Source organism: Dendropsophus ebraccatus, chromosome 11 (assembly GCF_027789765.1).
Source record: "Dendropsophus ebraccatus isolate aDenEbr1 chromosome 11, aDenEbr1.pat, whole genome shotgun sequence".
NCBI lineage: Eukaryota > Metazoa > Chordata > Amphibia > Anura > Hylidae > Dendropsophus > Dendropsophus ebraccatus.
The window spans coordinates 63,392,028-63,405,683 of record NC_091464.1 but is presented as its reverse complement, the minus strand read 5'-3'; the positions used below and the strand labels follow the sequence as shown (position 1 = coordinate 63,405,683).

The following is a 13,656-nucleotide window of genomic DNA, read 5'->3' as shown; positions in this document are numbered from 1 at the left end:
AGTTGCTGACATGGACAGAAGTGGCAGCAGAGAGCACTGGGTCAGACTGGAAACAATTCACCACTTAATGCAGGACATACAGCAGCTGAAAAGTACTTGAAGACTTGGGATTTTTAAATAGAAGTAAAATACAAATCTATATAATTTTCTGATACCAGTTGATTTGAAAAAAAGTAGTACCCCTTTTAAAGGGCATTCATAATATCAAGTAAGATGAAGGTAAATACTATAACAGGCCATTGTATTACTGGACTGTGCTTCCTGCCTCATCCTATCCCTGAATATAGACGCAGCACTGAGACTACTGATAATAACTCATCAGCCCATCCAGCTGATTGGAGCTGAAATCACTCAGTGTAATCCTGGCCTTATAAAAGAGCGTCCAGAGAGGGACACTCAGATCCTCCGGCAGAGACCTTAGAGGAGGCTGAGCAGTATCTCACTGTAAGTAACCACATTATCTTCTATGTCTATCCTGCCCAGTCTCTGGGGCACTGCCATGGGACACACTGTAGCTATCTTGCAGGCATTTTATAAGGGGGCCAATATAGTAGAGAAGTAGAGATACCAAATCCATCAATATCGACTACCATTAATGCTGAGTGTATTCCCCCACATTACTGTGACCTATAAGCACATGTAAACTGACAATCATGAAAATTAAGGGCCACACAAATGATCACGTGTGCCTGTGATTATCCATTTTTGCAGATAATACTAAACTGGGTAAAGTAATCACCACAGAGGAGGATAATATCATATTACAGAGGGTTTGAAGAAGCCGGAGGCTTGGGCAGAGAAATGGCAAATGAAGTTTAATGTGGATAAATGTAAGGTTATGCATTTGGGCTGTAGAAATAATAATAAGTACTATTATGTGCTAAATAATAAAACACTGGGTAAAACTGCTTCTGAAAATGACCTGGGGGTATTGGTGGACAGTAAACTCAACTTTAGTGATCAGTGCCAGGCAGCATCTGCCAAGGCTAATAAAATAATGGGGTGCATCAAGGAGATATAGATGCTAAAGATGAGAATATAGTTTTGCCTCTATATAAATTACTGGTCAGACCACACATGGAATACTGTGTACAGTTTTGGGCACCGGTATATAGGAAGGACACAGCTGAACTGGAGCGGGTACAGAGGAGGGCAACAAAGGTCATTAAGGGAATGGGTGGGTTACAGGATAAAGACAGGTTATCAAGATTGGGGTTATTAAGGTAAGAAAAAAAGAAGGAATTTTCTCCCTGTGATGGGGCAATTGTCATCTGCCTCATAAGGGTTTTTGCCTTCCTCTGGATCAACACAATAGGATTTCTATAGATTGAATTTGATGGACTCTTGTCTTTTTTCAACCTTATTAACTATGTTACTATGTAACTGTCCAGAGCAGGAGAGGTTTTCTATGAGGATTTGCTCCTGCTCAGAACAGTTCCTGACACCAACCAAAGGTGGCAGCAGAGAGCAAGGTGTCAGACTGGAAAGAATACACCACTTCCTGTAGGACATACAGCAGCTGATAAATACTGGAAGACTGGAGATTTTTAAATAGAAGTAATTTACAAATCTGTATAACTTTATGACATCAGTTGAGTACCCCTTTAACCTAAAATATATAACAGGCCCTTTGACTACGATGTGCCATTTATTATACTGGTGTCTTATGTGGAAGAGGTCTTCAGAGAACAGGGCCCATATGCAACAGCAACCTCCTCACCCCTTATAGCAACAGCCCTGCCCATCCCCCAACAACATGGCTACTCGGTAGAAGAGTTCTCACAAGCTGGGCCCCCTCTCTCTTAGGGCCCCATATCAGAGCTACCTCTATGGTATGGACATTCTGGAGGACAACTCCTATGGGGCCTGTCATGGCAGCCATGTGATTATCCAGGTATCCTGTATTCTGATATCCCCTACCACCTGAATAGAATTTTTGGAGTAGCCAGTCAGTACCCTGCACTACACTGCTGAGGTGCATAAAATAAAAAGAACTAATTTGCATATATTTTCCCATGGAGCATTGCACACATTATAACAACTATGTGTCTTCAATGTGAATCAGCACCCCATCTGCCAAGGGCAGCAACTTACCAGAAATAGAAAGGTTAGGTATCTCTAAGAAGGTATTCTCTATCTGCGATGGGCATCAAACAAGCGTGAACCGATTTATGTCAAATGGTTCTGGTTGAATGGGTGTTGAGAAAATTAGGAGAAAGAAGAAAGGGCAACTGTGTCATCATAAAGGTCATGTGAATAGATATTCATTACAATATGTCACATGTGAACACTGCAACATTGACTGTAGCCATGATTTATGAGGACATTACACTGGGACAGTGGGACATTGTGTATAAGGCTGAAGAATCACAGAGCTGCTGAGATTTACTGAGCTAAGAGAGAAGTCCAAACACTGACCACTAGGGGCACTGCAAGGTGTTCCAGGGTGTTGCCAGAATCTCAAATACTTGGGGCACCATAGCCGGCTGACTTCTTTGATTGATCTTAGCATCACTCCCCATTATGGCTATGCAGACATTCACTATGTGGCAGCAAACACTCATGTACTACACACATGTACTAACAACCCCAAGGATCCTGCCTCAGATTCCTCCATTTATCCGGTCAAAGATCTTCAAGAGGGCACAATGGTGCCTGCCACATATGCCCCTATAGTGCCAGCCACATATGTCCCTATAGTGCCTGCCACATATGCCCCTACAGTGCCAGCCACATATGCCCCTACAGTGCCAGCCACATATGCCCCTATAGTGTCTGCCACATATGCCCCTATAGTGTCTAACACCTATGCTTCTATAGTACCTAACACAAATGCCCCTATAGTGCCAGACACATATGCCCCTACAGTGCCAGACACATATGCCCCTATAGTGCCTGCCACATATGCCCCTATAGTGTCTAACACCTATGCTTCTATAGTACCTAACACAAATGCCCCTATAGTGCCAGTCACATATGCCCCTATAGTGCCTGCCACATATGCCCCTATAGTGCCTAACACATATGCCTCCATAGTGCCTAACATCTATGCTTCTATAGTACCTAACACAGATGCCCCTATAGTGCCAGACACATATGCCCCTATAGTGCCTGCCACATATGCCCCTTTAGGACCTAACACATATGCCCCTATAGTGCCTAACACATATGCTTCTATAGTGCCAGCCACATATGCCCCTATAGTGCCTAACAAATATGCTTCTATAGCACCAGCCACATATGCCCCTATAGTACCTTACACATATGCTTCTATAGTACCACTCACATATGCCCCTATAGTACCTAACACATATGCTTCTATAGTGCCAACCACATATGCCCCTATAGTGCCTTACACATATGCTTCTATAGTACCACTCACATATGCATATCATACATTGGCAAATATAGAGAACGCGCAAAGATCTACCTAATAGTCCAAATAGGAATTGAATACTTTCAATTACTATATAATTACATATATTCTATAATGTCATTACATATAATGCCAGCTGTACCCACCCAGTCCATTCATCCTGCCCTCAGTCTATGGGCATCCACCAGATTATATTATACATCATGACGGACAGAGTACTGGTAATCGGCGGTGGAGAGACGGAGAAAGGCCTGTGCTGGGCGGTGGCGCAGTCTGCTCAGGTGAAGCAGGTTCTCTTTGCTCCAGGAACGGAAGACCAGCCTGACAGTGAAAAGATAAGTAAATCAGGTAAGTTAACAATACCTAATGCCTAAGGCTGTGTTCACACAAGTTGCAGTTTACTTGTTTTGTATGGATGGACTTTAGGGAGTGAGCACCCGTCAGCAACTCACACCTCACCTGTACACCTGCTCGACCTCCACTCACTCCAGCCAGATAAGGTAGCGCCGGTCGCTGTTTCTCTATTGAGCCTATTGCAGATCACTTGTACTACTGTTGCAGTAAAGCAAATGACGCAATACCATGAAAGTACTGCAGTGTGTGAATACAGCCTATATACAAATAAGTCAGTATCAGTATATGTTGTTGGCTGAGATGCTACGTCTTATGTGTTATGTCTCACAGCGGTGTTAACCAGTAACCCAGCAATCTTAAAGCAATTCTGCAAGGACCACAACATCAACCTGGTTATCATCAGTACTATGTCTCTTCTCACTGCTGGTAAATATGGCCATCTTGTATATAGTAGAGCAGGGTTGGCTTTGTAGCCTTCAATTAAAACCACACTAATGGCTAGTAAGCATCAAAGCAGCTGTATATTACAGCCTGGATCAGAGTTAACTGTGGTCTCGACCATTTAACCACTTAAATACCACAGTTACTAACGACTGCGGCATCTAAGTGGTTAAAGGAGAACTCTGTCAAAATTTAAAAATCTAGGGAGGGTAGGGGATGGTGGGAACCTAAAGAAGCACCACCAGCTGGTCTCCAGTTTTCCCCCTAGCTCCTGTGCCGTCACAACCCAAGAGGAACTAGCCAGTCAGTGACTACAGAAGTGTCCCGCCTCAGTCACTGATTGGGCCAGGTCGTGACGTCGCAGGATCAGGAGATCCAAGAGACTTGCAGGTGATTTGTAGCGCTGCTTTCAAGAAGAAAACTGCCCCCAAAATAAGACAAATAATTGGCCCATGACTTGTAGTCTACCTTGTTCCTATCTTCGAGGACTGATCGATGATATGGCCAGGTCTGGGGGGAGGTGTTTCGGTCCCACCATGAAGGCGTCTCAGCTTCAAGATAACAAGAAAGTTGCCAAAGATTTCATGCAGAGTCTCGACATCCCCACAGCAAGATGGAAATCCTTCACTAACCCCCACAAGGCCTGCAGCTTCATCACCTAGTAAGACAGTGTTCCTATTCACTGACAGCAAGCACAGATCTTGATAGCAATGCGGAAATGAAATGAAGGGGTATTATACTTTAGTTGTTATTACAGTGCAGACTTTCCTGCTCTTGTGGTAAAAGCCATGACGCCCTCCTCTGGAAGAGGCTTCTACATCGCCAGAGATAAGGATGAAGCTTGTAGAGCCGTACAACAACTGACGCAAGTAAGTAAAGGTGGTCATACATCTAAGATGGCTGACAATGTTCAGACACCTATCCCCCCTATTTATATGCTGAGCGTGCATGTGTTTTCCATAAGCAAGAAGAGTAAGTTGCTGGCAGGCAACTCTGGCTGTGGCATATTTCTATTGAGAACATATCCTTCTTTCCCTCTGCATCTGCCATTGGAGAGAGTTGGGGTTCTGCCATATACATTAGTTGGACCACGTGGAAGGTGAAGTAATAACTTGTCATGTTGCGCTGCAGGGCTGGTGTCAGCACAGGGCCTACCCGGGCAAGTGATGGAGCCAGGGGCGTAGCTAAAGGTTGACTGGCCCTGGTGAAAAATTTTTGCTTGCTTTTCTGCCAGACACCATTCTATGGGCAGCCCGATTACGATATCCGCCGAAAGAATTGACAAGTCAATTCTTTCTTAATCCGCCTGTGGATAGAATGGTGTCTATGGCATGGGCAGAGAGGCGCACCACTGTGGACAGGTGCAAGCCACGGAATCCACCGAAACTTCTCAGTGCGGATTCTGTAGTGTGAACCCACCGTAACTCAGAAAAACAGCTCTAAAGTCTTGGCCACTAGGTGTCTCCCTTCCCTGCAATCTGCTGTCCATTGCCTGTTGTTAGGCAAATTCTGTCTTTTTACATCAATATATAATAATCAGAGGTCCATTAGACTGGTATATACCACCAATAGAATGTATAGGGAAAATTAGTATTAAAGGCACAATAGCCAATATGGGTTGTGGTGCTAAAGCTAAACCACCAATAAACAAATACCTAAGTACTGAAAATTAAGCAACAATATACAAACTTTATTGATTAAAACATAATTAAATTAAGTAAACAACACAAACAATGGACCACAACTGATGATACATAAAACAACAGAAGGGGGCCAATGACTGAGGACTACTACTATGGGACAGGTACCATGTCACATAAGGTGAAAATTGATGGCACCATATTATACAGGTAAATACATAGAAGCAAGATTACAGGAAGACAAGCTCATTGTGACGACTGGAGTTGTGGATCCACTGAACTGCTGCTAGCAATGGCGTAAGCCACACCAGGCTGCGGAGTCTGAGGGGCTGCTCATCTTCATCAGAGCCCGCTGCAAGGTGGGATGGCTTTGCTGCGGCAGGCAAACCCCAGGTCGAGAACCTTGGCTTGGCTTGCTTGCGGTGGCAGGCGAGGTACAGCTGGTGACATGTAGGCAGGACAGCAGGCAGGAACACAGCAGGAATCTCAAGCAAGAAGCAGGGACAGGAACTAGTAATCACGGGCAGGAAAGCTGGGACCGCAGTGCTAGGGTAGCATATGCAGAGGCTCCAACGGTGCGGTCAGGACAGGAGCAGGGATTTAAGAGGAAATCATTAGTGTAATTGACCAATTAAGGGTGCACTGCCTCTTTAAATTTTACAGAGCCAGCATGCGCGTGAGCCCTAGGAGGCAGAAACGCACGCAAGGGCAGAGAAGCTGGAAGCAGGAACGCGTATGGGTAAGGGGCCCTATGCCTCTATTTATTTACCTGTATACTATATCATTAATTTGCACCTTAGGTGACATGGTACTTGCACCATAGTAGTTGTCTCCAGTCGCTGGCCTCCTTCTGTTGTGTTATGTACTTCATTTAATCATGTTTTAATCAATAAAATGTGTATATTTTTATGTAGGTTTCAGTGGTTTGGCATTTGTTTATTGGTGGTTTAACCTGTCTTTAGTAACAGCTAGATCAGGATGGAACAGAGGAAGAAAGGACAGGGCTGTCCGAGCTTTCTGGGAATTGTAGTTTTGCAACAGCTGAATAAGCAAAGGTTGCCCATTCCAGGACTAGGACCTTAGACAAAGACCCATCATCTCTTCCCACCAACCCCACAAGGTCCTAAGCTTCAGATGTTCTTACAAGCTAACAGTGAATTATTTTGCAGGACTGGATACTTGGAGCATCAGTTACCTTAGTAGTAGAAGAGCGTCTAGAAGGAAAGGAATACATTGTGAGTTCCTCTCTCTGCTCTAATGTTCTTGTTACATTTTTGCATTGTGTTCTGTACCTAAACTATAACCATGAGACTATGTTGTGATGTAATTTCCTGTGATGATCTCATTAGGTAGATTTTTCTAATTTTCCAATCTCTCTCCTATAGTGTCTGTGTATGACTGATGGGCTGTCACTGGCCCCTTTGCCTTTTGTACACTTTTCGAAACATTGTATTCCAGAGTCTGCATCACCGGGTATCATCCAGGTAAGAGCTGAAAGATGAGAAATCTCCATAGTAAACATGTAAGACCTTTACTGAGACTCGAGTTAGACTAATACACTCTGCTTGATAGCTGTCAGAAAAAAATTCCAAGACAATTCAAGACAACATTCTGCAGAAAGCTATAGACGCTATGAGACAAGGGGGCTGGCATTACAAAGGTAAGAGGCTTATGCTAGTGAAGTCATCTCTGTGTAGTAGCAGCTTTCCATTTTGCCCAATAGAAGCGAATAGAGTGGTACTGAGCTGGTTTTCCAGAGTGGATGACAGTTTAGAAGGGAGTGGGGAGAGGAAAGATGCTTGATAACAGAAGAATAAAGCACTTTTGTCTGATAAGATATATTACAAAGTTTCTTATATTCACTATCGAGTACTATCGATTTATTTAAAGTTTTGTTGAAACGACGAGTGTCTATTTAAGAATTTTCCACGCAGGACTATTGACTATGTGGGCATGTAGGTTACCCACTGGTATTTAGCGGGAATTAAAGGTGTTGATTAAAAGTGCACATATAGATGCTCTTCATGATCCTACGTCTCTATTCAGATGTATTGTTGATGGCTCTGTCCACATGTGATTAGGTCTCTTTGGAGCCAAAATCATGATGACAGGAAAAGGTCCAATTGTTCTTGGATTTATATGCACCTTTCAAGATCTGAAGATTCAGGTAACCCATGGATTGTTGAATCATACTGCTGATTATATATATATATATATATATATATATATATATATACACACACACACACACACACTACCGTTCAAAAGTTTGGGGTCACCCAAACAATTTTGTGTTTTTCATAAAAAGTCACACTTTTTCACTACCATACGTTGTGAAATGAATAGAAAATAGAGTCAAGACATTGACAAGGTTAGAAATAATGATTTGTATTTGAAATAACATTGTTTTTACATCAAACTTTGCTTTTGTCAAAGAATCCTCCTTTTGCAGCATTGCACACCTTTGGCATTCTAGCTATTAATCTGTTGAGGTAAGCTAAAGAAATTGCACCCCACGCTTCTAGAAGCAGCTCCCACAAGTTGGATTGGTTGGATGGGCACTTCTGACGTACCATACGGTCCAGCTGCTCCCACAACATCTCAATGGGGTTCAGATCTGGTGACTGCGCTGGCCACTCCATTACCTATGATAGAATACCAGCTGCTGCTTCTGCTGTAAATAGTTCTTGCACAATTTGGAGGTGTGTTTAGGGTCATTGTCCTGTTGTAGGATGAAATTGGCTCCAAACAAGCGCTGTCCACTGGGTATGGCATGGCGGTGCAGAGTGATAGCCTTCCTTATTCAGAATCCCTTTTACCCTGTACAAATCTCCTACCTTACCAGCACCAAAGCAACCCCAGACCATCACATTACCTCCACCATGCTTAACACATGGCGTCAGGCATTCTTCCAGCATCTTTTCATTTGTTCTGCGTCTCACAAGCGTTCTTCTTTGTGATCCAAACACCTCAAACTTGGATTCATCCGTCCACAACACTTTTTTCCAGTCTTCCTCTGTCCAATGTCTGTGTTCTTTTGCCCATCTTAATCTTTTTCTCTTATTGGCCAGTCTCAGATATGGCTTTTTCTTTGCCACTCTGCCCTGAAGGCCAAAATCCCGCAGCCGCCTCTTCACTGTAGATGTTGACACTGGTGTTTTGCGGGTACTATTTACTGAAGATGCCAGTTGGGGACCTGTGAGGTGTCTGTTTCTCAAACTAGAGACTCTAATGTGCTCATCTTCTTGCTTAGTTGTGCAACGCAGCCTCCCACTTCTTTTTCTACTCTGGTTAGAGCCTTTTTCTGGCCATTTTGAGCTTTTAATTGACCCCACAAATGTGATGCTCCAGAAACACAATCTACTCAAAGGAAGGTCAGTTTTGTAGCTTCTGTAACGAGCTAGACTGTTTTCAGATGTGTGAACATGATTGCACAAGGGTTTTCTAATCATCAATTAGCCTTCTGAGCCAATGAGGAAACACATTGTACCATTAGAACACTGGAGTGATAGTTGCTGGAAATGGGCCTCTATACACCTATGTAGATATTGCACCAAAAACCAGACATTTGCAGCTAGAATAGTCATTTACCACATTAGCAATGTATAGAGTGTATTTTTTTAAAGTTAGGACTAGTTTAAAGTTATCTTCATTGAAAAGTACAGTGCCTTTCCTTCAAAAATAAGGACATTTCAATGTGACCCCAAACATTTGAACGGTAGTGTGTATATATATATATATATATATATATATATATATATATATTAGCTGAAATATCCATATGCATTGTCCTCCCAGATGATTGTTCCTCTTCTGAAGCCCGATCTGTATGAAGTCATCCAGCTGGCCATTGAAGAAAGACTGTCTTCTCATGTAGTGATGTGGTCGCTAGAGAAATGTGCAACAAACAGGGACACCTGGGGTAAGTGAATATCCATAATTAAGTCATCATCATAGTATACATGTGAAATATTGGGGCTTGATAGACCCACTAGAAGAGATGATTTTGGGGGCCACCATCCATCTAGTGGGTGCTAGATGCATCGTCGTCAATAAGAACCAATATGTTATATGTAAATTGTTCAATGAGAAACAGACCCTAAGTCAATGTCTCCTAATCCTTGAATCCTTGGGCTCCATTACTGTGTTGATGTGGTTGCCCAACAAAGAAACACAATAACAGGAGATTTTCTGGCCCAAAGGAAAAAATTGTTGTTTTATTTTTAGGTCCCATTGTTAGTGTCGAACCACTAGATCCAGATGTGGGACATAGAGATGCCAAGCTGGCAGGTGACGAAACTGCGCCCTGTGGAGTAACATCCCCGGCTTCTCTCGTAGTCACCAAGTGCAACAAAATTGTATCATTTCCAGGAATGGCCTACAGGAAAGACTATCCATCTGTGACTCAGAAGCGTAAAGCAAGGTGTGGAGATTTGCTAGTTTATTATTATAAAGTATCCGTATATGTATTTACTGGTCATTCTTTCAGGACTCCCTGCCATTGACTTGTGCACTTTAAATAAATGTCCATAAAGAATTAAAGGAACACTCTATGTAAGACTGTTGTTGTGCAAACTCCAGGCCCCAGGGGTGGAGCATGACACAGATTCAATAAGAAGGTGTCAAGCCCCACCCTCACAGGTCCTGCACTTATGCCATCTGTATAGCTAGCTTCATTGACACAAGATATTTGTTGATTTAGGTTGATCACAGATATTAGATGAGGATTATACATTAATATGGTAATTGTCTCTTTTATGTATACCTGAAAATAGACATAAATTACTTCGCCCTGATACGACAAAGGACTTAGCTTCAGATGCTGCACAGGCTGGACCCTCAAGTATGGCTTCTGGGATTGGTAATGTCACATGTATTACTGTCTTCATACTAGAAACTGAGTAACTGGAAGAAAGAGGAATATAAAGCAGACCCCATACCAGACCCCTTTATCAATTTCAGATCCCAGGCTCCTTAATATATTTAGACCACTTTACTTAATATAAGACTCAGACCAGACACCATATATTAATATCAGCCCCCAGATCATATACTTAAAGGAGAAGTCCGGCCAAAATTTATTTTTTATATGTTATTACTGATGGAAAGTTATATAATTTTCTAATGTACATTAAGTATGGGAAATGCTCATATACTGCTACATATATAGTACTCATTGACTTCTATATATAGTGCGCCCCCTGCTGGACACTCCATAGGAATTACACCGTTGGTCGTGACGTCACTGCTTCAGAGATAATTCTAACACTTCCTGATACACTAAATTAAGGGAAATAGCAGTATATGAGCATTTCCCATAATTAATGTACATTAGAAAATTATATAACTTTCCATCAGTAATAACATATAAAAAATAAATTTTGGCCGGACTTCTCCTTTAAATTAAATTAGACTCCATAACAGATACCATACATTATCAGACCCCAGACCAAACCCCATATTAGCCACCATACTAGACCCCATATATTAATATTAACCCCGAGACCAGACCCCATATATTAATCTAAAACTCCAGATCAGACCATATATATTAATATAAGACCCCAGACCAGACCCTGTATATTAATATCAGAGCCTAGACTGGATACTTAAATCAATCAATGTCAGACCCCAGAATATATATATAGTAGTGGCGATATTTTCCCCTATAATCTGACCCTGACCCCCCAACACTTCTGAATCCTAATGGTCTCTACTCCCTGGTGATGGAGAATGTATGGCTAGGTGCTCCCTACATTGTTGTTATCATTATATTGTATTATCACAGCATTATAAGTTATGTCACCATGCTAGTCTCTTTTGTTCATCTTCAGTGATGGAAAATGTTCATCAATTCCTTGGAAGGAAGGTTAGATCCTTTGAAATAAAAACATCTCAGTTCAAGGATCCAGTGTTTGTCTGCTCATCCAACAGCATTGGAGACAAAGTAAAGGTGAGAGGATGAGGCAGAGAAACATTTATCATCCGATCAGCCATAAGTAACGAAATCTGTAGTGTGAACGCGGCCCTCGCCTCCACCCTCAGCATCTGTGACCATGATTTTAAAGATAGTGACATATTCCCCATCTATCCCCTATTTTATACTATTGTATCAAATACATGTTGCTAAGAAATAGGAGACACATGTAAGAATGTATGACTGCATGATCAGACTACAGAGACACATATATTAGCATTTCAGCTGCAGACACAGATATTTGCAAATATTTTTAATTTCTGTTCTGCTTTCTAGGTTGCCCTAGCTTGCAATCTGCACAAATTAGCGGCCCAAAGTCTGGTGACTACATGCATAAATGAACTTTTGGCACAAGGAGCTCAGACTCTATTTTTTATGCCACAATGTGCCTGTGGTCAGCTATCTGGAGACGTGACTGAAGCTATAGAGGAAGGATTGGAATTGGGCTGCAGAATAACTGGGGCCACATTACTAGGTAAAAATATGCAATGTACCTGCTTATTCTTTGCTAAGGCTTAAACTGTCCCTGTCGTTATAATTTTCAAAATCAAAATCAACAGTAGATGTGATATAAAGCAAGTTTGCAATATACATTATTTTTGTTGTTCTCATGCTGTAAAACAAAGCTGGACTTACCAGAAATCCAGGTCCAGTCTCCTGAAGGCAGATTTTCTGACTTGTGCTGGTTGTAAAAAACAGACTAAACACAGGAATTCTGGCCAGTACAGAGAGTCACGGCTCAATGTGTCCATCAATCACATGACTGCCTTCTCTCTGTGAGACACAGGACTTCCTGTTTTCTGACTGTTTCCTGTTTTTTTGAGAAAAAAAGAGTCCGAAAACAGGAAGTGCCGTGTTTTCCATGATAACTAAAAAAAAATAATGAATAAAAATTGCAAACTTGCTTTATATCCCATCTACTGCTGATTTAGATTTTGAAAGTTATATCTTTACTTCTTTCAGAGTGTGGCTTGTCCTGAGGATTGTTGCTATAACAACAAGGTAAGTAACGTACAGAGTCATACTATACTGACTTTTTTTTGCTTTTTCCCTTTTTTCCCCTTAGAACAAGACTGTACTCAGCCTATCAGCCTATATACTGATGGGAGCTACAAGCTGTCAGGATTTGCACTGGGTGTGGTTGGGAGGGATCACAGGTTACCACGTCCAGACCAAATGAGAGTGGGTGACCTGATTATAGGAATACGGTCACCCGCATCATATAGTGCCAATAACCTGTCTCTTCTAGAGGACCTTATGGAAAACCGCTCCTTACAGTACACATCAGTATTGCCGATGGGTGATGGAGTCACAATTTGGGGTAAGTATTTTAAAATTGTCTTATAAAACGCACTGTAGGAAAAATTCCCGGGATACTTTTGCCGCTCAGGATGCCCCTGAATTGGTGGTCAAATAGGCTGGAGATTTGTTGTGCACTGCTATCTCTATTTGGCCATACACTTTAGATGGCTGTTGGTGGAACACTCATTTGGCTGACATACATCTCTCCAGTCTTTGTACACTTGCCTGGGTTGAGTGGGATGTGTTCTGAATAGGGACAGGGGAGAAGATTCCTCTGGCAGTGGCTTACTCTCCCAAGAATAAATCATATAGATGATCAGATTAAAGGAATTCACCCATGAAGCAAAGATGGTTAATCCAGATGAGTACCACATAGATATTAGTACGCAGAAAAATATTTTTTCTCCCCCATGGATCTGATCACTTCCTGGTTTCCTCTCTGAACTGTGACCGTGCTGTTGCCGTTTAACAGTGTAGGCTTTTTCTTGATTGCAGGCTCAGTGGAGACCAACTGCCAATACTTCCTGGAGATTGCAGTTGAAGTGAGCATGCCTGACCTAGCTTAG

At 42.1% G+C, this 13,656-nt stretch overlaps 2 protein-coding genes across 2 annotated transcripts in view; one reads left to right on the top strand and one right to left on the bottom strand.

Annotated features, from left to right (window-relative positions):
• DNAJC28 (DnaJ heat shock protein family (Hsp40) member C28) overlaps window positions 1-10,639 on the bottom strand; it is a 15,559-nt gene extending 4,920 nt beyond the window's left edge. Inside the window, exons 1-2 of the mRNA XM_069945086.1 lie at window positions 10,577-10,639; window positions 3,523-3,697 (exon numbers count right to left, since the gene is read on the bottom strand). Coding sequence (XP_069801187.1) covers window positions 3,523-3,535 — 13 coding nt within the window. The 5' untranslated portion in view covers window positions 3,536-3,697; window positions 10,577-10,639. The remainder of the gene's footprint in view (window positions 1-3,522; window positions 3,698-10,576) is intronic.
• On the top strand, window positions 3,580-13,656 carry LOC138767418 (trifunctional purine biosynthetic protein adenosine-3-like). The gene is made up of 13 exons (XM_069944921.1): window positions 3,580-3,724; window positions 4,061-4,156; window positions 4,658-4,832; window positions 4,929-5,040; window positions 7,197-7,295; window positions 7,384-7,471; window positions 7,893-7,978; window positions 9,610-9,733; window positions 10,039-10,234; window positions 10,587-10,672; window positions 11,646-11,764; window positions 12,065-12,263; window positions 13,586-13,656. Exons 1-13 carry the CDS (start codon window positions 3,580-3,582, stop codon window positions 13,654-13,656), a joined length of 1,596 nt encoding a protein of 531 aa, XP_069801022.1.

Bases quoted from the DNA above. Each gene is read 5' to 3' on its own strand.
- LOC138767418 (XM_069944921.1), top strand. From the start codon at position 3,580: ATGACGGACAGAGTACTGGTAATCGGCGGTGGAGAGACGGAGAAAGGC. The intron at 4,833-4,928 runs GTAAGACAGTGT...TTGTTATTACAG, and splicing joins GCCTGCAGCTTCATCACCTA to TGCAGACTTTCCTGCTCTTG. The intron at 5,041-7,196 runs GTAAGTAAAGGT...TCTCTCCTATAG, and splicing joins CCGTACAACAACTGACGCAA to TGTCTGTGTATGACTGATGG.